We start from the raw sequence: 22,211 nt of genomic DNA on the forward strand, positions 1-22,211 counted from the left end.
TGGAGGAAGGAAGAAAAGCTGTTGCTTCTTCCACAGCTAATAAAGAGACAAATAAAAATCACTACTCCTTCCACTCAGTCTAATGTATGTTGATGACCTTCTGTTGGGGCTGTTTGTCCAGCTGGTTTCCTGAGGCCTGTGGTGATATTTGGACCCATCGCGGACGTGGCACGAGAGAAACTCTCCCGAGAGGAACCCGATCTGTTTGAGCTCGCAAGTGAGTAACAACGTGTATCAAAATGACATTCACATGCTGCGATAGTTTTCTAGAATTCACATGAACTAGTTAATTATAGAATGATTTAAAGAACTACGCAATAAAACGGTTCCTTGTCCTGTGTTCCAGAGAGTGAACCTAGAGACGCAGGGAAAGACCAGCGTAGTTCCGGAATCATCCGTCTCCACACTATCAAACAGATCATCGACAGGGTGAGTTTGCCTTTTTTTACACATACAGTCACTTCATTTCAATTAGTCACTTTATTTTGATTTGACGAATGCCCGCCGGGTTTTTCTCTTCCACAATTATTGTGGTATGATGTTCTCTTTTAGACATTTTTGGTGATGCAGAATGGCTTTTTCAAATGTAGTCTTTTGTTGTTCATTTTCTATTCCACTCATGGTGAAAAGAGAACTGCCTAGAACAGGATTCACTGGAGATACACTGACTGTGTTGAGGCCCTCTGCTCCAGTAGGAGGAATACTGACTGTGTTGAGGCCCTCTGCTCCAGTAGGAGGAATACTGACTGTGTTGAGGCCCTCTACTCCAGTAGGAGGAATACTGACTGTGTTGAGGCCCTCTGCTCCAGTAGGAGGAATACTGACTGTGTTGAGGCCCTCTGCTCCAGTAGGAGGAATACTGACTGTGTTGAGGCCCTCTGCTCCAGTAGGAGGAATACTGACTGTGTTGAGGCCCTCTGCTCCAGTAGGAGGAATACTGACTGTGTTGAGGCCCTCTGCTCCAGTAGGAGGAATACTGACTGTGTTGAGGCCCTCTGCTCCAGTAGGAGGAATACTGACTGTGTTGAGGCCCTCTGCTCCAGTAGGAGGAATACTGACTGTGTTGAGGCCCTCTGCTCCAGTAGGAGGAATACTGACTGTGTTGAGGCCCTCTGCTCCAGTAGGAGGAATACTGACTGTGTTGAGGCCCTCTGCTCCAGTAGGAGGAATACTGACTGTGTTGAGGCCCTCTGCTCCAGTAGGAGGAATACTGACTGTGTTGAGGCCCTCTGCCCCAGTAGGAGGAATACTGACTGTGTTGAGGCCCTCTGCTCCAGTAGGAGGAATACTGACTGTGTTGAGGCCCTCTGCTCCAGTAAGAGGAATACTGACTGTGTTGAGGCCCTCTGCTCCAGTAGGAGGAATACTGACTGTGTTGAGGCCCTCTGCTCCAGTAGGAGGAATACTGACTGTGTTGAGGCCCTCTGTTCCAGTAGGAGGAATACTGACTGTGTTGAGGCCCTCTGCTCCAGTAGGAGGAATACTGACTGTGTTGAGGCCCTCTGCTCCAGTAGGAGGAATACTGACTGTGTTGAGGCCCTCTGCTCCAGTAGGAGGAATACTGACTGTGTTGAGGCCCTCTGCTCCAGTAGGAGGAATACTGACTGTGTTGAGGCTCTCTGCTCCAGTAGGAGGAATACTGACTGTGTTGAGGCCCTCTGCTCCAGTAGGAGGAATAGATCATGTAAGTGATGTCTTTTCCTGTATATAGGACAAACATGCAGTGCTGGACATCACCCCCAACGCAGTAGACCGTCTGAACTACGCCCAGTGGTACCCCATCGTAGTGTTCTTGAACCCAGACAACAAGCAGGGGGTCAAGAACATGAGAACCAGGCTCTGTTCCGAGTCCAGGAAGTCCGCCCGGAAACTCTACGAGAGAGCCCTGAAATTAAGGAAGAACAATCATCATCTCTTCACCAGTGAGTAGAGAGGGGGAAGATGGAAGGGAGAGATGGGAAGAGAGGAGGTGGGGGAGAGAGAGAGAGAGAGAGAGAGAGAGGGGGAGGGTGGAGAATAGAGAGAGCCCTGAAACTAAGGAAGAACAACCATCCCCTTTTCACCAGCGAGTAAAGGGAGGGGCATTTCTTATGTCACGTTTATGACAATATTATGACAGTATTATGAGGTATAGTTCAAATTAAGTGTTTCCTAAACCACAAGGGTCCAAGAATGTATCCCTGAGGAACTCCACAAAATATCTTGGCCTTATTAAATACCTGGCTGTTTGCATACACAAACTGCTCTCTATCATAAACCTAAGTATTCAACCATTTGTTTGCTTGGTTTAATTTAAGCAGCATCTTAAGAAAAGTGAATTGATATCTTGTAGAGTCCCGCAAGGGATCCATTATTTGACCCTTGAGTTGAATTGTTAACATGCTATTATCATGCTAACTTGCTTACTAGTAGCATGTTTAAAGGGATAGTGCGATATTTTGGCTGCATTATGGCAACATGCTAGCTGTTCCGGAAGTTAGCATTGGCTCGTGAAAGTACCTCTAACTTCCTTTAGATTGGACGAAGAGACATAAAAATGTGCTTAATTTGGCTTAATTGCCCAAATCTGGTACTATCCCTTTAATAAATAAAAACGGTAACCCTTTTGGCCTCCTGTCTTAGCCACCATCAACATGAACAACATGAACGATGGCTGGTACGGAGCTCTGAAGGAGATCATCCAGCAGCAGCAGAACCAGTTGGTCTGGGTGTCAGAGGGCAAGGTGAGAGAAACACAGTAGTGTAGTTTTACGGTTTTAAAAAATGATCTATTGTATGAATATGATACTTTGCGAACACAGTGTGCAGGAGCTTCTTTCCTTTGAATAACATCGAAACATTTCCGACTCACCTGCTGAAGCAACCCTAAGAAAACTGTATATTTCTTCACATCCACTACTACCATCTCTCCTTCTCCTCCTCCTGCTCCTCCTGCTCCTCCTCCTCCTCCTGCTCCTCCTCCTCCTCTTCCTCCTGCTCCTCCTCCTCCTCCTCCTGCTGCTCCTCCTGCTCCTCCTCCTCCTGCTGCTCCTCCTCCTCCTCCTCCTCCTCCTCCTGCTGCTCCTCCTGCTCCTCCTCCTCCTGCTGCTCCTCCTGCTCCTCCTCCTCCTGCTGCTCCTCCTGCTCTTCCTCCTCCTCCTGCTCTTCCTCCTCCTGCTCTTCCTCCTGCTCCTCCTCTTCCTCCTCCTGCTCCTTCTCGTCCTGCTCCTCCTCCTGCTCCTCCTCCTCTCCCCAGGCGGACGGAGCGCCGGACGATGACCTGGACATCCACGACGACCGTCTGTCATACCTGTCAGCTCCAGGCAGTGAATACTCCATGTACAGCACGGACAGCCGCCACACCTCTGATTACGAGGACACGGACACAGAGGGCGGGGCCTACACCGACCAGGAATTAGACGAGACTCTCAACGACGAGGTGGGCCGGGTTCTTGTTTTCCTTTTTTTTTCCGTTTTGACATTTTATTTAATTCATGTTCGCTGTCAAAAATACTGGATTATGCATTAAGACAATACTTGGAGAGAAAAAAAACATAACACAATATACCTCATACAAGCTTGTAGTAATTCCAGTTTCTAAATCCCATTAGGTTGGCCTTCCCACGGAGCCAGCTATTACCCGCTCCTCAGAGCCGGTCAGAGAGGACCCGCCCGTCATCCAGGACCCCTCGACTGGCGGTTACCCTGGATACCAGCACATTGCTGTGACTCCGCCCGACCCGGCCAACCGCATCGACCCATCCGGGTTCAAGATGGCCGCCGCTCCTCACCAGGTAGGAGAGAGAGGGAGGAATGGAGGGAGAGAAGAGGAGGTTTAGCTGTAGGTGTTTCTCTAGGGGGTTAAAACAGGCTGAAACGATGTTATTACAACCTGCCGTGTATTCTGTTCTTCAGAGTGAAACGGGACATGTTTCTTCCTTCAGTAAGAGAGACCCTTTACATAGCTTTACAATATACATACGTATTTGTGTATACTATCTGTTTGTAGCCAACCACATTGTTGCAAATACTTTGTCAACGGGTTTCTAGGTGGTGTCAAAAATGATTCAAGGAGGAGGAACATGGAGAGAGAAGGTTACTATGGAGATAGAGAAACTGCTGTAGTTTGTGGAGTGTTGCTGTGCTCTTTCTCTTGGCAGCCTGTTGCAATAAAATGTCTCTTAACGATACTTCACAGCAAGACGATGCTGCTCTGGCTATTCCTTCCTCTCTGCTGTCTGCTGCGGTGGCTGTGGCGCCCCCTGTTGTTGAGGCTGAGTCACAGCAACCTGTACTGCAGGTAGAGGGTATGACCTCTGAACCCGAGGAGGAGGCTCCGGCTGCAGACTCACTCCTTAGCAGCCCCACCCTTACTGAGCTAGCCCGTCCCCCAACACCACCGTCACTCGAACCACAACCCGTGTCTGACCAGCAGCTTGGCCGTTGTCCTGAACCCAAGGTATCCACTTACCTACCTAGCACCTACCTGCTGCCTCCCTAGAACACCTGGACTGGGCCTGGGGACAGTCACGCCCTTAACTGCCCCGCCCGGTTCTCTGCCCCGCCCGTCTGCCCCGCCCGCCCCCCCAGCCTGCTGTCCTTCGCACACGCTTCTTTCTCCTCTGACTGGCTCTCTTGTCTGCATGCCCCACCCCACACTGTGTGACCACAGAATGATATTTAACAGCGTGTTTGAAGGGGGGGGTGTTCGGAGGAAGACGGTGGCTGCACAGAATCGCTCATCTTCATCACTCACGTGTTATGACTAGTTATTGGGGGGGGGGAAACAAAGTGATTTTGTGATGTGATTCCGTGCAGTCCGTCTCAAACACGCACCAGTGTGTGTGGTCAGTACACATGCACCAATCACAGTGGGTCTGCAGTCCACCCGGGGGGGCACATCTTAAACCCCACCCCATTCCCTATTTAGTATAGTTTTGGCCAGAGCCGGCCAAAGTTGTTCCACTATATATAGGGAATAGGGTGCCATTTTGGACCGGTCTGACTGTGTGACCGGGATAAGAAGGAGGAAGAACGTTAACGTTTACTGTTGTCTCCTTCCTCTTCCTCTGCATGACCTCTAATGGTTCCTTTCAGCTTCTTAACGTCTCTGACTGACTCTAGTTGAAGTTTAGTCGAATGGACTTGGTATATGTACTGTATATAATACTGCTGTTATGTAGTAGAATGTAGTTGGTAGCTGTTGTAGTAGATTGTAGTTGCATATAAGATACTCAACTGAATGTAATGTTGCATGATTAACTATGCTAACCTGCAGACAGTATTCTTGGTATTTAATAGTCTCTGTCAAAGCGGTTAATTTGCTCTATGGGGGGGAAACTATGACATATTGAAGCATTACATAACTGTACCGTAAATTCCTGACTATAAGCCGCAACTTTTTTCCCAGGCTTTGAACCTCGCGGCTTAAACAATGACGCGGCTAATATATGGATTTTTCCCACTTTCAATTTTTATTAAAAAAAAAAAAAACACATTCTGTGACGTGCTCAGTTTTTTGGGCGGCATGAAGCTTTCATTAGACCAATGAAATTGCCGAACGGGTTAAGGTCAAACAACTTTTTGGTTTACTGTTTAGATTAAATCGAGCCCTCTCAAACTTCCCATCATTCTGATTACGGTAGTCATTTTGTCACCCTCATCATGGCAAAGACATGTAGAAATGCATATGATGCATCTTTCAAGTTGAAGGTGATTGATCTGGCTGTTGGAAAAGGAAATAGAGCTGCTGCACGGGAGCTTGGTCTTAATGAGTCGATGATAAGACGTTGGAAACAGCAGCGTGAGGAATAGTGCAAAAAGACAACTAAAGCTTACTGCTCATTTTTTATTTTTGTTACAAGCCGTGTTTCGTTAAAGCCTATTTATTTTTTGTTACAAGCCGTGTTTCGTTAAAGCCTGTGTAAAGTTCATTTGTTTCAATGTACCGGTAGGCACCTGCGGCTTATAGACATGTGCGGCTTATTTACGTTCAAAATAATAAATATATTTTTTTTAATTCATTGGTTGCGGCTTATATTCAGGTGCGCTTAATAGTCCGGAAATTACTGTACATCTTCCGTTGTAGTATTGACTCGCGTAAGAAGGTTAATGTTACAAGCTTCTACAATAGGAAGTGACTGTCTGTTGTTTACTAGATGTGCTGTCTACAGGCTACACATCACCTGTTTTTGAAATGAAGCCTTTCAGAAATGTACAAACAACAACAACAACAACAATATTATTGGCACCATCATCCAAAAACAACGTGACTTCCCCCAATGATTCTGTGATGACGTCATCAGAATACGGAACATTTCAGTCACTCCTGAAAGACTTCTAGTCAAATATGCATTCAGAACGGATTAGGATAATTAAGATAATTGCTTGTGTACTTGCACTTTGACTTGCATTTATTGATATATTTTGGAGTTACTACAGTTGAATTGTATGGATGATGATGATATTGTTGTATCTTAATAGATCTGTGTTTAGTCTTTGAAGGTTTGAGCTGAACTTCTCAGAAACCTCCCCCTTTTAATCTTTCATTCAATCCCCTCTGATTTTGGGGGTATTTTCTGTAGTTTCTGTAATTTTGTTAATTTAAATTGTTTTAAAACCATAGTTTTCCAATGAGGTTTACAAGTTTTCAACTTAATTTGCCATGTGTAATGATTGGTACATTGGAAATCTTATTCACCTGAGCTCTGACCGAGTGCTTATGTTCAAACTATAGCCTGTAACTAGCTAGTTACTACTAGTATTAATATCTCCATATTCAATCCCTCTCCCCTGCAGATGTACAAGAAGGATCTGTACAGTCTGGAGGAACCAGTGAGAGTGAACCACGGCGGCATGAAGTCGTCTCTGAGCTACACCCACCAGCCCTACCAGGACAAACAGCCATACCGCCAGTATGACCACCCGCCTTACGCCTACTGTAGCGACGGGGGGGGCTACTCCGAACCAAAGCAGCCTCACCAGGGGAACTTTGACCCTCACTCTCCTCACCTGCACTACGACAACCGTGTGCCTCAACACTACGACGACGGCCAGTGGCCTCCCTACAACCAGCAGACCTCTTCTCCCCAGCCCCCAGGGTACCAGCCTGGCCCGGGCCATCAGCAGGGCTACACCCCCAGGGGGACCACCCCCTATGAGGACGGCCCCGTCAGGGACTACAGCCCCCCCCAGCCGTGCTACGATGAGGCACCGGCGGGGATGCAGGACTACGACGGCAGGCCTCGTCACGGTAAAACTCCAGGACCTATGCGGTACGATGAACCGCCTCCCCCGCCTTCGGCTGGCCCTTACGACGCTCGCTCCCCTTACGAGTCCGAGCCCCCTCACTGCTACCCCGTAAGCTCGCCCTTCTCCCCGGACCCCCCCAAGCAGTATTACGGAGACTCTGCTCCTGGCCTGAGACCCTCCTATAACCCAGGACCTCCCAGCCGGGGCGGCGGCTACAACCGTGACCCTCTAATGACCTCTGACCCGCCCCTGCCCCCTCCCAAACCTGAACCCCTGGCCTCCCCAGGAGAGATGGGAGTAAACGCGGGGTCCAAGCCCCCGGGAGAGGAGGAAAGGGACGACCCGGCTATGAAGCCCCAGTCGGTGCTCAACAGGGTCAAGATGTTTGAGAATAAAAGGTCGTTGTCTGTTGACCGGGCCAAGGAGGCTGACGACTCTACCGTGATGAGGGTAGGTGTACGACACGGCCAAACACCTAGACAGCATGCTTATAATGTATGTCTGGGATAGGGCTGTTATAGTGACCGTATTACCACCACACCAGAGGTCACTAGTCATGAAGCCAGTCAAATTCCACATAACTGTTTAGTCCCGGTAATTAGGCTTCTCCAAGCTCTGATGCTGCTGATGGTCATTAGTAGCCTACCAAACGTGCTAACTGCCTGGTACTCAGCACTCTATTGTCCCTCTAATCACTCTGACATCAATGTAAATGTAATGGAAAATCTAATCAAACACTTCATGAGAGTCCATGAGCTCATGTTGCGCAATATTTCAATAGGCTATGCAATTGCGGGAGAAAACAGAGTGATGGCCTCTACTAAAAAGAGGAGGATCCCATCAGCTTTCTATAGGCTAGGCCTACTATATTTATTTCTCAACTTTCCTAATATTAAGCACATTGTTTCTCTTTACAACAGGAGTATAGCCTACCTTCCTGGCTGGCAAGAAAACGGGAAAAGCATCCTCATATTTGATATTTAAGTGCATAGAGACGTATATCTTTTTCCACTGTCCCTGTTTCGAGACAGGTGCATGATAGTGGTCCATTATAACTCAAAACAAATTTCACACATTTATTATTTAGTAAATGTAAAGACAAGATTAAATCAAGACTAGTCTGATGGGTGACAATATTAGCTTATCACTTGTGAATGATGCCCAGCAAGGCAAGAAACTCATGTCTTTTTTGTTAGCGACTTTTTCAAATCGTAGTCGCATACCTTATGTAGCCTATATTGGGATTTATTAGGACTTTATAAAATGTAGATGTTCCAAAGGTCAGCATCAGTGGCTTGTAGGCTGTGTGTGGAAGCCAGGAGATGCTAAATGGGTTTATGTTAATTAACGATCAATCAATTACCGTGAGACTAGCAGTTATTTGCTTGACAACCACCGGCTGATGAAATGTCATGGCCGCCACAGCCCTAGTCTGGGGTTCTCAACCTTGGGTACTAGGACACTTAGCCTATCTACAGGGGCTACTTGGAAAGAGCATACACTAGACCTAATAATCAGTGGCACATAGGGGATTCAAATCAAATGTATTTATAAAGCCCTTCTTACAGAAACCCAGCCTAAAACCCCAAACAGCAAGCAATGCAGGTGTAGAAGCACGGATTCTTCTGGGAGAGCAACATGTGATTGGGGTAATGAACCACTGATGAATGTGATTGGATACCAAGATAACGTGATTGGGGTAATGAACCACTGATGAATGTGATTGGATACCAAGATAACATGTGATTGGGGTAATGAACCACTGATGAATGTGATTGGATACCAAGATAACATGTGAGGTAGTGTAGTTGATTCCCGCTATATATTCAAGCTGCAAAAGTCAAAATGGGCTATATTGTACAAATGTATTAAAAACATTTAATTTAGGGTTTTGGCATATTGTTAGCAGAGTGGTTAAGGTCAAGGTTTGGTTTCAAATCATATTTTAAGAAGAGAAATTGTAAAACAGGGCCGTGCTTCTCACTTTGCAACTTGACCAGATAACCTGTGTAGATACAATACTCTGGTTTAACTTCAGGTCTGTCTGGTGTTCCAGCCTGCAGATCTACCCAGACCTGTGACTGCACCTGGACCTGTCCCCAAAGCCAACTCCCTCAGCAACCTGGAGCAGGGGAAGGCTCCATACAGGTACACACACACACACACACACACACACACACACACACACACACACACACACACACACCGTACACACACAAACCACAGCACTCTACCCTGGTGCTACAAACGCCAAGGTCATGGGTTCAACTCCTGAAAGGACCACATTCTGTACTAGAAATGTTACATTGGATGTACAAAACATTAAGAACACCTTCCTAATATTGAGTTGCCACCAGTGTCCCCCTTTGCCCTGAATTCGTCGGGGCATGGCCTCTACAAGGTGTTGAAAGCGTTTCCACAGGGATGTTGGCCCATGTTGACTCCAATGCTTCTCACAGTTGTGTCAAGTTGGCTGGAGATCTTTTGGGTGGTGGACCATTCTTGATACACACAGGGAAACTGATTAACGTGAAAAACCCTGCAGCGTTGCAGTTCTTGACACAAACTGGTGCCCCTGGCACCTACTATCCATTCAAAGGCACTTCAATCTTTTTTTCTTGCCCATACAATCCATGTATCAAGGCTTAAAAATCCTTTAACCTGTCTCCTCCCCTTCATCTACACTGATTTTTGAAGTGGATTTAACAAGTGACATCAATAAGGGATCATATCTTTTCACCTGGTCAGGCAGGTGTTCATAATGTTGTGTCCACTCAGTGTGTGTGCCCTCACTGTACTGCCATGTTGAATCAAAACAATGTCCCCTGTTATTGTAATGGTGAGAGGTTAGCATGTCTTGGGGTTATGATATAAAATGCTAACCTCCCCTGTTATTGTAATGGTGAGAGAATAGCATGTCTTGGGGTTATGATATAAAATGCTAACCTCCCCTGTTATTGTTATGGTGAGAGGTTAGCATGTCTTGGTGGTATGATATAAAATGCTAACCTCCCCTGTTATTGTAGTGGTGAGAGGTTAGCATGTCTTGGGGTTATGATATAAAATGCTAACCTCCCCTGTTATTGTTATGGTGAGAGGTTAGCATGTCTTGGGGTTATGATATAAAATGCTAACCTCCCCTGTTATTGTAATGCTGAGAGGTTAGCATGTCTTGGTGGTATGATATAAAATGCTAACCTCCCCTGTTATTGTAGTGGTGAGAGGTTAGCATGTCTTGGGGGTATGATATAAAATGCTAACCTCCCCTGTTATTGTAATGGTGAGAGGTTAGCATGTCTTGGGGTTATGATATAAAATGCTAACCTCCCCTGTTATTGTAATGGTGAGAGGTTAGCATGTCTTGGGGTTATGATATAAAATGCTAACCTCCCCTGTTATTGTAATGGTGAGAGGTTAGCATGTCTTGGGGTTATGATATAAAATGCTAACCTCCCCTGTTATTGTAATGGTGAGAGGTTAGCATGTCTTGGGGTTATGATATAAAATGCTAACCTCCCCTGTTATTGTAATGGTGAGAGGTTAGCATGTCTTGGTTATGATATAAAATGCTAACCTCCCCTGTTATTGTAATGGTGAGAGGTTAGCATGTCTTGGGGGTATGATATAAAATGCTAACCTCCCCTGTTATTGTAATGGTGAGAGGTTAGCATGTCTGGGGGTTATGATATAAAATGCTAACCTCCCCTGTTATTGTAATGGTGAGAGGTTAGCATGTCTTGGGGGTATGATCATCACATTTCACGATTCATTCAGCATTATGCGTAATCATGGTAGCATCCACAATAACATATTATATTCTTATTTATAATAAAAGTGACTCCAAATTGACACGATACATTATTTACCATTTCATTTCTATTGGGCACAAAATAATCTGAAACGCAACCAAAACTAACTGCATCCGACCAGTGTGTAGAGTCACAAGCTTGATGTAATCATTGTGTGTTAGGAATATGGGACCAAATACTAAACTTTTGACTACTTTATTTCTAAGAATCTTTAGGGGTTTCAATAATTTTGACCCTTTTGAGAAAAAATTACTTGTTATACAAAATGTATTGGTATAAAAGAAAATAAAACAAAAAAATAGCATACAATATAGCTCAGTATTTAAATTATTCATTTTATACAGTCATTACTGCACATCTTTATCAGTGTGTGTGTGTGTGTGTGTGTGTGTGTGTGTGTGTGTGTGTGTGTGTGTGTGTGTGTGTGTGTGTGTGTGTGTGTGTGTGTGTGTGTGTGTGTGTGTGTGTGTGTGTGTGTGTGTGTGTGTGTGTGTGTGTGTGTGTGTGTGTGTGTGTGTGTGTGTGTGTAAATAAATAAAAAGAGGTGCATAAAGGATAATGGTGAGATGTGTCCTTTCAGAGAGGAAGGAAATCTCCCTGGTTAATTTATCAGAGTCGACCCCAGAGCTCCACCTAGTGGACATGTTACACAGTGCAACTACCAGCATACAGTATCCAGATTCAGCCCACTGAGCACAGTGATGTAATGTGAACACTATCTAGTGTCTCTGTCTCTCTCTCAATTTCAATTCAAGGGCCTTTATTGGCATGGGAAACATGTTTACATTGCCAAAGCAAGTGAAATAGATAATAAACAAAAGTGAAAAACAAAAAATGAACAGTAAATATTACTCAGAAAAGTTCCAAAAGAATAAAGACATTTCAAATGTCATTATGTCTATATACAGTGTTGTAATGATGTGCGAGTAGTTAAAATACAAGAGGGAAAATAAATAAACATAAATATGGGTTGTATTTAGAAAGGCATCTTCCCTGTGGCTCAGATGGTAGAGCATGGTGTGTGCAACGCCAGGGTTGTGGGTTCGATTCCCACGGGGGGCCAGTACAAAAAAAAAAAAAAATGCATGAAAAAATGAAATGAAATGTATGTATTCACAACTGTAAGTCGCTCTGAATAAGAGCGTCTGCTAAATGACTAAAATGTAAATTTGAAAAATGTGTTTGTTCTTCACTGGTTGCCCTTTTCTTGTGGCAACAGGTCACACATCTTGCTGCTGTTATTGCACACTGTGGTATTTCACCCAGTAGATATGGGAGTTTATCAAAATCGGGTTTGTTTTCTAATTCTTTCTGGATCTGTGTAATCTGAGGGAAATATGTGTCTCTAATATGGTCATACATTGGGCAGGAGGTTAGGAAGTGCAGCTCTGTTTCCACCTCATTTTGTGGGCAGTGTTGCACATAGCCTGTCTTCTCTTGAGAGCCAGGTCTGCCTACGGCAGCCTTTCTCAATAGCAAGGCTCTGCTCACTGAGTCTGTACATAGTCAAAGCTTTCCTTAATTTTGGGTCAGTCACTGTGGTCAGGTATTCTGCCACTGTGTTCTCTCTGTTTAGGGCCAAATAGCATTCTAGTTTGCTCTGTTTTTTTGTTAATTACTTAACACATTGGAAATAATTATCTTTTAGTTTTCTCATGATTTGGTTGGGTCTGATTGTGTTGCAGTCCCGGGACTCTGTGGGGTCTGTTTGTGTTTGTGAACAGAGCCCCAGGACCAGCTTGCTTAGGGGACTCTTCTCCAGGTTCATCTCTCTGTAGGTGATGTCTTTGTTATGGAAGGTTTGGGAATCACTTCCTTTTAGGTGGTGGTAGAATTTTACAGTTCTTTTCTGGATTTTGATAATTAGCGGGTATCGGCCTAATTCTGCTCTGCATGCATAAGTTGGTGTTTTACATTGAACACAGAGGATATTTTTGGAGATTTCTGCATGCAGAGTTTCAATTTGGTGTTTGTCCCATTTTGTGAATTCTTGGTTGGTGAGCGGACCCCAGACTCTCTCTCTCTCTCTCTGACCGTCTGTCTCTCTGTTATCAATGTCTGTCCTTCGCTCTACTTTCTACTTTCTACTTTCTCCTGTGTGGCCGTTCTGTCTCTCACTCTACTTTGTGGAATGGATTCGTAAGTGTATAAAGGTTTGGGTTAATTCCAGTGAAATCAGGAAGTACACTGACATTCTAATTACAATTCTCTTCAATTTGGAAGATTTTGGGAATGTGGGTTTACTTTCTGAATTGAACCCAACCCTGATGTGCATCTCCCCCCACCCCTAGAGCCCCTGAGCCCCAGAAGCCCCCTGGGTCTAAACCCCTGGATGACGCGGTCCACTCCTCAAACCACTACGACGCTGACGAGGATGAGGAGTATTACAGGAAGCAGCTGTCCTACTTTGACCGACGCAGTTTCGACAGCAAGGCTATGAACCCCAGCCCTGGCGTCAACCGCTTCCCACCACAGACCCAGCTGGCTTACCCTTACAACAGGTAAATTATATTACCCATAACCCCTACAAACTGGTAAACTACACTAGCCATAACTCCTAGAACCATTTCTTTTACAGCAGACCCAGCTGGCTTGCCCCCACAACCCTACCCAAATCAACAGCTAGCCCGGAGGGAGGTCAGGCTGACTTTGAAGCCCCAACAACATGAGTTGTTGGGGCTTCAAAGTGACAGTGATTAGTAGATGAAGTGATTCTGCCCAATTTCGACTGTGACGTAGTTGATCTGTGTTTTAGGACGGAGTCTGTGGAGAAGGTGAGTCCAGTAGAGAAGAGGTACGAGCCCCTCTCCCAGATCAGCCCTGTGTCTCAGTACGGCCCACCCAGCCCTGCCGTACCACCCAACAGCCTGCCCAAACTCATCACCAACGACAGTAAGAATAGACGACCCTTAACGTAACACTAAGTGTTATCTAATATCAGTGGAGCCACCTCCATCAAAGACAGTGTTACGTTTGTTAAAGAGCACTGTGGTAGCTAAAAATACTTAGAATTAAGTTGACATCTTCTTTATTAAGTGTAATAGTTTCTCTTTCCCTCTCTCTCTCCAGTGAACTCTCACCCCGACCAGCTCCTCAGCTCCTCTCCGAAACTTGACCTCTCTGGTCTCCGCCCCCCTGTCCTCCAGGATCCCCCTTCCCAGCCCTACCTGGCCCAGAGGTCCCCAGTGGGGGTCAACGGCACCGACGCACCCCCTAAAACCCCTGGGACCACCCCCACCCCACAAAGCTACAACCGATACGTCCCTAAGCCGTACACCTCCTCGGCCCGGCCCTTCGAGAGGAAGTTTGAGAGCCCCAAGTTCAACCACAACCTCCTCCCCACCGACCTCCTGATCAGTAGCAGCAACCCCAAACCCAGTGTGGTCAACAACAACAGCAGGACAAAGCCTCCGCTGTCTCCTCAGGCCCTGGACCACGACAGTGGGCTGGACACGTTCACACGCACCATGGACAACAGGGGGCCCAAGTATCAGCAGCACAACAACTTAGTCAACAATGCTGTGTCCAAGGCCATACCTGTCAGGTAAGGATCTACTGTTGAAGTCAATTCAGGACTCAAACTCTGGTCCGGCAGCTGTTAAACAGAGAGATCCAAACATCTTGACAAAATGGCTAGATGTTTGTTTGGTAGGTTGTTTCAATATGGTCATTTATCAGATACTTCTATCCAGACCTTACGGTACACTAGTCTGACTTGTTCTGCTTCTAGCCCCGTTTCCCTACACCCACAAACTGTACACTAGTCTGACTTGTTCTGCTTCTAGCCCCGTTTCCCTACACCCACAAACTGTACACTAGTCTGACTTGTTCTGCTTCTAGCCCCGTTTCCCTACACCCACAAACTGTACGTACAGTCTGACTTGTTCTGCTTCTAGCCCCGTTTCCCTACACCCACAAACTGTACACTAGTCTGACTTGTTCTGCTTCTAGCCCCGTTTCCCTACACCCACAAACTGTACACTAGTCTGACTTGTTCTGCTTCTAGCCCCGTTTCCCTACACCCACAAACTGTACGTACAGTCTGACTTGTTCTGCCTCTAGCCCCGTTTCCCTACACCCACAAACTGTACACTAGTCTGACTTGTTCTGCTTCTAGCCCCGTTTCCCTACACCCACAAACTGTACACTAGTCTGACTTGTTCTGCTTCTAGCCCCGTTTCCCTACACCCACAAACTGTACGTACAGTCTGACTTGTTCTGCTTCTAGCCCCGTTTCCCTACACCCACAAACTGTACACTAGTCTGACTTGTTCTGCTTCTAGCCCCGTTTCCCTACACCCACAAACTGTACACTAGTCTGACTTGTTCTGCTTCTAGCCCCGTTTCCCTACACCCACAAACTGTACACTAGTCTGACTTGTTCTGCTTCTAGCCCCGTTTCCCTACACCCACAAACTGTACGTACAGTCTGACTTGTTCTGCCTCTAGCCCCGTTTCCCTACACCCACAAACTGTACACTAGTCTGACTTGTTCTGCTTCTAGCCCCGTTTCCCTACACCCACAAACGGTACACTAGTCTGACTTGTTCTGCTTCTAGCCCCGTTTCCCTACACCCACAAACTGTACACTAGTCTGACTTGTTCTGCCTCTAGCCCCGTTTCCCTACACCCACAAACTGTACGTACAGTCTGACTTGTTCTGCTTCTAGCCCCGTTTCCCTACACCCACAAACTGTACGTACAGTCTGACTTGTTCTGCCTCTAGCCCCGTTTCCCTACACCCACAAACTGTACGTACAGTCTGACTTGTTCTGCTTCTAGCCCCGTTTCCCTACACCCACAAACTGTACGTACAGTCTGACTTGTTCTGCCTCTAGCCCCGTTTCCCTACACCCACAAACTGTACACTAGTCTGACTTGTTCTGCCTCTAGCCCCGTTTCCCTACACCCACAAACTGTACACTAGTCTGACTTGTTCTGCTTCTAGCCCCGTTTCCCTACACCCACAAACTGTACACTAGTCTGACTTGTTCTGCTTCTAGCCCCGTTTCCCTACACCCACAAACTGTACGTACAGTCTGACTTGTTCTGCTTCTAGCCCCGTTTCCCTACACCCACAAACTGTACACTAGTCTGACTTGTTCTGCTTCTAGCCCCGTTTCCCTACACCCACAAACTGTACACTAGTCTGACTTGTTCTGCTTCTAGCCCCGTTTCCCTACACCCACAAACTGTACACTAGTCTGACTTGTTCTGCTTCTAGCCCCGTTTCCCTACACCCACAAACTGTACGTACAGTCTGACTTGTTCTGCCTCTAGCCCCGTTTCCCTACACCCACAAACTGTACACTAGTCTGACTTGTTCTGCTTCTAGCCCCGTTTCCCTACACCCACAAACGGTACACTAGTCTGACTTGTTCTGCTTCTAGCCCCGTTTCCCTACACCCACAAACTGTACACTAGTCTGACTTGTTCTGCCTCTAGCCCCGTTTCCCTACACCCACAAACTGTACGTACAGTCTGACTTGTTCTGCTTCTAGCCCCGTTTCCCTACACCCACAAACTGTACGTACAGTCTGACTTGTTCTGCCTCTAGCCCCGTTTCCCTACACCCACAAACTGTACGTACAGTCTGACTTGTTCTGCTTCTAGCCCCGTTTCCCTACACCCACAAACTGTACGTACAGTCTGACTTGTTCTGCCTCTAGCCCCGTTTCCCTACACCCACAAACTGTACGTACAGTCTGACTTGTTCTGCTTCTAGCCCCGTTTCCCTACACCCACAAACTGTACGTACAGTCTGACTTGTTCTGCCTCTAGCCCCGTTTCCCTACACCCACAAACTGTACGTACAGTCTGACTTGTTCTGCCTCTAGCCCCGTTTCCCTACACCCACAAACTGTACGTACAGTCTGACTTGTTCTGCCTCTAGCCCCGTTTCCCTACACCCACAAACTGTACACTAGTCTGACTTGTTCTGCTTCTAGCCCCGTTTCCCTACACCCACAAACTGTACACTAGTCTGACTTGTTCTGCTTCTAGCCCCGTTTCCCTACACCCACAAACTGTACACTAGTCTGACTTGTTCTGCTTCTAGCCCCGTTTCCCTACACCCACAAACTGTACACTAGTCTGACTTGTTCTGCTTCTAGCCCCGTTTCCCTACACCCACAAACTGTACACTAGTCTGACTTGTTCTGCTTCTAGCCCCGTTTCCCTACACCCACAAACTGTACGTACAGTAGACGTACTTATTACACCACTTGAACATACATCATCATCATACACCTCTACTCCCTCTCGTCTCACCCCCCCGCTCCCCGCTCCCCTCCACATCTCCCCCCTCTAGCTCTCCTCCTTGTCCTCCCCCTCTAGTCAAGTGTGGCGTGCGCCCACTAAGGTGGAGCGCGCGGGGTCGGCCTACAAAATGTCTCTGCACCCCATGACAAAATGTGTAGAATTGCAGGAAATAAGCTTTAAACCTGCAACATTTTCTCTCCACCAACAAGAGTGATGTGAACGGTTAGTGTCGTGAACAGTGCTTGTGCCCATAGATGTGGCGGGCTGGGGATTCCCCAATGCTGGAAGGGAGCCTGGGTAAGACATTTTGGGAACCTCTGGTCTATACAGGATGGTCTACTTCCTCTCTACCCCAGTGGTCTATACAGGATGGTCTACTTCCTCTCTAGCCCAGTGGTCTATACAGGATGGTCTACTTCCTCTCTAGCCCAGTGGTCTATACAGGATGGTCTAGTAACTCTCTACCCCAGTGGTCTATACAGGATGGTCTACTTCCTCTCTAGCCCAGTGGTCTATACAGGATGGTCTACTTCCTCTCTAGCCCAGTAGTCTATACAGGATGGTCTACTTCCTCTCTAGCCCAGTAGTCTATACAGGATGGTCTACTTCCTCTCTAGCCCAGTGGTCTATACAGGATGGTCTACTTCCTCTCTAACCCAGTAGTCTATACAGGATGGTCTAGTAACTCTCTAGCCCAGTGGTCTATACAGGATGGTCTAGTAACTAACACTAACTCTCTAGCCCAGTGGTCTATACAGGATGGTCTACTTCCTCTCTAGCCCAGTAGTCTATACAGGATGGTCTACTTCCTCTCTAGCCCAGTGGTCTATACAGGATGGTCTACTTCCTCTCTAGCCCAGTGGTCTATACAGGATGGTCTAGTAACTCTCTACCCCAGTGGTCTATACAGGATGGTCTACTTCCTCTCTAGCCCAGTGGTCTATACAGGATGGTCTACTTCCTCTCTAGCCCAGTAGTCTATACAGGATGGTCTACTTCCTCTCTAGCCCAGTAGTCTATACAGGATGGTCTACTTCCTCTCTAGCCCAGTGGTCTATACAGGATGGTCTACTTCCTCTCTAACCCAGTAGTCTATACAGGATGGTCTAGTAACTCTCTAGCCCAGTGGTCTATACAGGATGGTCTAGTAACTAACACTAACTCTCTAGCCCAGTGGTCTATACAGGATGGTCTAGTAACTAACACTAACTCTCTACCCCAGTGGTCTATACAGGATGGTCTACTAACTAACACTAACTCTCTACCCCAGTGGTCTATACAGGATGGTCTACTTCCTCTCTAGCCCAGTGGTCTATACAGGATGGTATACTAACTCTCCCTCCTCTCTAGCCCCAGTGCTCTGGAGGATGACGAGGAGGACGAAGGTCACACAGTGGTGGCCACGGCGCGTGGGATCTTCAACTGTAACGGCGGGGTGCTGAGCTCCATCGAGACGGGAGTCAGCATCATCATCCCCCAGGGAGCCATCCCCGACAGCGTAGAACAGGAGATCTACTTCAAAGTCTGCCGGGACAACAGCATCCTGCCCCCCCTGGACAAGGAGAAAGGTATTTCTAATGCTTATCTTTTTGTTTTATATGCCTTTGTGTTTTCTTAGTCATTATGTCCAGTGGATAGTATATCTTGCTTTTGTTTCTCTAGTTGTAGTGCTGCCAACTGAGAACCCTGGGAGATAGAAGTTCGATCACCTGGTCCACCTCTAACTTCCATCCCTCTTCAACTGTTTCTGCCCCTTTTGTCAAGATCTTAAAATATTCAGAGCAGAATATAAATATGTCAGTCTTGTCTCTGGTCTATTCCATCCAGGAGAGACCCTGCTCAGCCCTCTGGTGATGTGTGGGCCTCACGGTCTTCAGTTCCTGAAGCCGGTGGAGCTGCGTCTACCTCACTGTGCGTCTATGACCCCCGATGGTTGGTCTTTTGCTCTAAAATCCTCCGACTCCTCGTCGGGTACGCTGTCCTCTATCTCTGTCCTTTTGGGGGGTTGGGTCAGGTCAGGGCTTCAGGTGGCTCGTGTGATTGGTTGGGGGTTGGGTCAGGGCTTCAGGTGGCTCGTGTGATTGGTTGGGGGTTGGGTCGGGGCTTCAGGTGGCTCGTGTGATTGGTTGGGGGTTGGGTCGGGGCTTCAGGTGGCTTGTGTGATTGGTTGGGGGTTGGGTCGGGGCTCGTGTGATTGGTTAGGAGTTGAGTCGGGGCTCGCGTGATTGGTTGGGGGTTGAGTCGGGGCTCGCGTGATTGAGGAGGGATCACCATAGAGTTGGATAGAGGGGTTGAGTCGGGGCTCGCGTGATTGAGGAGGGATCACCATAGAGTTGGATAGAGGGTGCACTTGATAGAATGTCACTGGGGAGCAGGGGTTGGGGTCAGTTCCAGTCAAGTAAATGGAAATTCCAAATCAATAATATATTTTTTAAATTAATTAATTTCTCAATACATAGAATGAAGAGCTCTTAAATAAAAAAAATTAAAAAATGTTTACATTTTTTTTTTTTTTTTTTATATAAATAAAATCACTTCCTGACTTGTATAAATTGAAATGGAATTGAGCCTTTGCCAAGGACAGATCTGGCTAGTTCATCACCATCAATCTTTTAAATAATCTCAGCTACTGGTTTCTCCTGGTTCCCCATGTTGTAGTCATTCCATTTGTTTGTCACAACGTTGCATTTTCTTCTTGTGGTTTTGTAACAGTCAGTATTCACTTACTGTGTTATTTCTGACAGTAGTTACAATGTGAGGAATTATGAAACGGATCTTTTTTTGTTGTTGTTGTTGCACCAAACATATTGCTGATCCATTTTAAGGTTTTACATTTTGTCAGAAGATTAATATGTACACAGCACAACAGTTGAGGAAAAATGACAAAATATTTTTAAGTAGTTCTGAAGTATTAAGCTATCGATGGTTTATGTACAGCATCTAAATATATATTTCTCAAAAACAACATACTGTGATTTTGTGTAAATTCTCATCAGCATGTGCTGTTATTTACAGCCTGTAGGTCATTCTTAACATAACACTGGGCCTTCAAAAACCAATTTAATAGAACCACACACTAAGAAAGGACAAAGGACTAACCCGGCCGACCGATAACTGTTCCTTGTTTCTCTAAATGCTCCAGGTGACTCCAAGACGTGGCAGAACAAGTCTCTTCCAGGAGACCCCAACTACCTGGTGGGAGCCAACTGTGTGTCTGTGCTCATCGATCACTTCTGAACATAGAGGGAGACAGCTGGCCTGTTACTGAATGTGTTAGATCAGGGGGACAGCCACAGACTCTCCTGCTGCTGTGACCACTTCGCCCTGTTGTCTCCCTCCCAGGCAGCAGGAGGCAGCGCTGCCTGACTTGATGAAGTACGAACTTGATTCTTGAATATGTTCTTATGTTCTTGAACTTGAATATTGAACATTGATAAGTTGTTTATGGTGACCGCCCCCCTGAAAAAGTAGGAGGAGTCCCAGTGAAGTGGGAGGAGTCTCAACGCAGCATCCAATCCCAGTGCTGTGCTCTCTTTTTCCCGCCCGCCCCCCCTTTTTTTTTTTTTGGTGCTTTAACTAAAGGCTTGCAAAAAATCTAAACTGTTAAATACAAAAATATATAATAAAAATGGAACTGTTGTTGGAATGCATGACCAATGCCACAGACTGACTGAATAATAATCTAATTAAGATTTTTTTCCAAATTTTTAGCAAGTTGCAAGACAGAGGAACATTTAAAAAAAAAAAAAAAAAAATCAAGATGAGGATAAATTTTTTTAATTAATTGAATATTGCAACGGAAATTTTACAACTTACTGTATTGCACTCACAAACAGAAAAGTTTGTATATGCAAAAGCTTTTCTGTTTGTGAGGTTGTTTGTGGTCATGCGTTTCGCTCTTAAGGATATCTGAGGACTTTGGAAATGTCAAGGGTTATGGAAGGAACCTTGGTACTGTAGGCATCGTTTTATGAAGATATATTTCAAAACACAATACCTTTTTTGACGGTAAGACTGAAGGTAATGTATTGGCATTGGGATGTCCCCGTTTTGATTGGTCTGTCCATGTTTAGAAGAACTACTGAATGTTTTACCATAGATAAATAAAATGTCACTGACTTGATTTGATAAAGTCCTGCAGCTGTCTAGAGATCTATGCATGTGTTTCGACTCAGGTCCGGAAGCCTGCTACTACTAAGTTCAAACACATTAAAAGTCCCATCTTACACTGCAAGCAGTGATGCCTTATCTGCATATTAACTAAAAACATTCAAATCTTTACGTTTTAGTGATTTTAAAAATGATGGAAGAAGTAAAAAAAAAAGAAATAAAAATGGAACAAAAGAAATGGAATTTCACTGCGTTTTCAACCCATTATATCAGTGAACTTGGATTAACAATAATATGAGGCTGATGAAGAGGTCATCTTTTCTTTTCCTGCTATGCATATTGAAGTTTCAGAGGAAATCCTACAAACGAAAAAACACTAGAACGTTTAAATTGTGGCTGTATATAATGCTAGCATATGGCCTTGGTTCGCTTTAAATTAACTTTTCTACATCTTTGTCATTTTGTATAAAAGAGGTTAAAAAAAAACAAAAATGTTTATTAAAAAAACAAAAAACTAAGAGTGATTTCATTGGTTATGTTTGTATTCTGGTTATACTTACCCTGAGCCTTGGAACTGACCTAAGCAGTGATAAAATGCTACTTTTCTACCAACACACACACACACACACCACTAGTATTTAAAGGCATTTTTAACAGTCAAATAATTTTTTATTCTTATTTAAAAAAATTGAAAAAGTGCTCGGTTGAAATACATTTTAAAAGCTTTAAGGAGCGGTCCCTCTCTATTTGTGATACTGGACGCTCTGCTCTATTGAAATGTATTTTTGTACTAATTGACGA

General features: G+C 45.6%; 1 protein-coding gene across 9 annotated transcripts in view; it reads left to right on the forward strand.

Annotated features, from left to right (window-relative positions):
* The window catches only part of tjp1b (tight junction protein 1b), a 272,440-nt gene extending 250,512 nt beyond the window's left edge, over window positions 1-21,928 (forward strand). For 4 of the 9 annotated variants that reach the window (XM_045688618.1, XM_045688623.1, XM_045688624.1 and 1 more), the window contains 15 exons: window positions 122-217; window positions 347-429; window positions 1,712-1,922; window positions 2,623-2,723; window positions 3,236-3,418; window positions 3,591-3,773; window positions 4,178-4,438; window positions 6,778-7,680; window positions 9,269-9,378; window positions 13,331-13,540; window positions 13,795-13,931; window positions 14,109-14,583; window positions 18,651-18,868; window positions 19,128-19,271; window positions 20,443-21,928. In XM_045688618.1, coding sequence (XP_045544574.1) covers window positions 122-217; window positions 347-429; window positions 1,712-1,922; window positions 2,623-2,723; window positions 3,236-3,418; window positions 3,591-3,773; window positions 4,178-4,438; window positions 6,778-7,680; window positions 9,269-9,378; window positions 13,331-13,540; window positions 13,795-13,931; window positions 14,109-14,583; window positions 18,651-18,868; window positions 19,128-19,271; window positions 20,443-20,537 — 3,410 coding nt within the window. In that variant the 3' untranslated portion in view covers window positions 20,538-21,928. The remainder of the gene's footprint in view (window positions 1-121; window positions 218-346; window positions 430-1,711; window positions 1,923-2,622; window positions 2,724-3,235; window positions 3,419-3,590; window positions 3,774-4,177; window positions 4,439-6,777; window positions 7,681-9,268; window positions 9,379-13,330; window positions 13,541-13,794; window positions 13,932-14,108; window positions 14,584-18,650; window positions 18,869-19,127; window positions 19,272-20,442) is intronic. The other 5 variants (XM_045688620.1, XM_045688621.1, XM_045688619.1 and 2 more) reach the window with 5 other exon arrangements.
* Window positions 21,929-22,211: the final 283 nt, after the last annotated feature.

The sequence above is a fragment of the Salmo salar genome, chromosome ssa10, assembly GCF_905237065.1.
Source record: "Salmo salar chromosome ssa10, Ssal_v3.1, whole genome shotgun sequence".
NCBI lineage: Eukaryota > Metazoa > Chordata > Actinopteri > Salmoniformes > Salmonidae > Salmo > Salmo salar.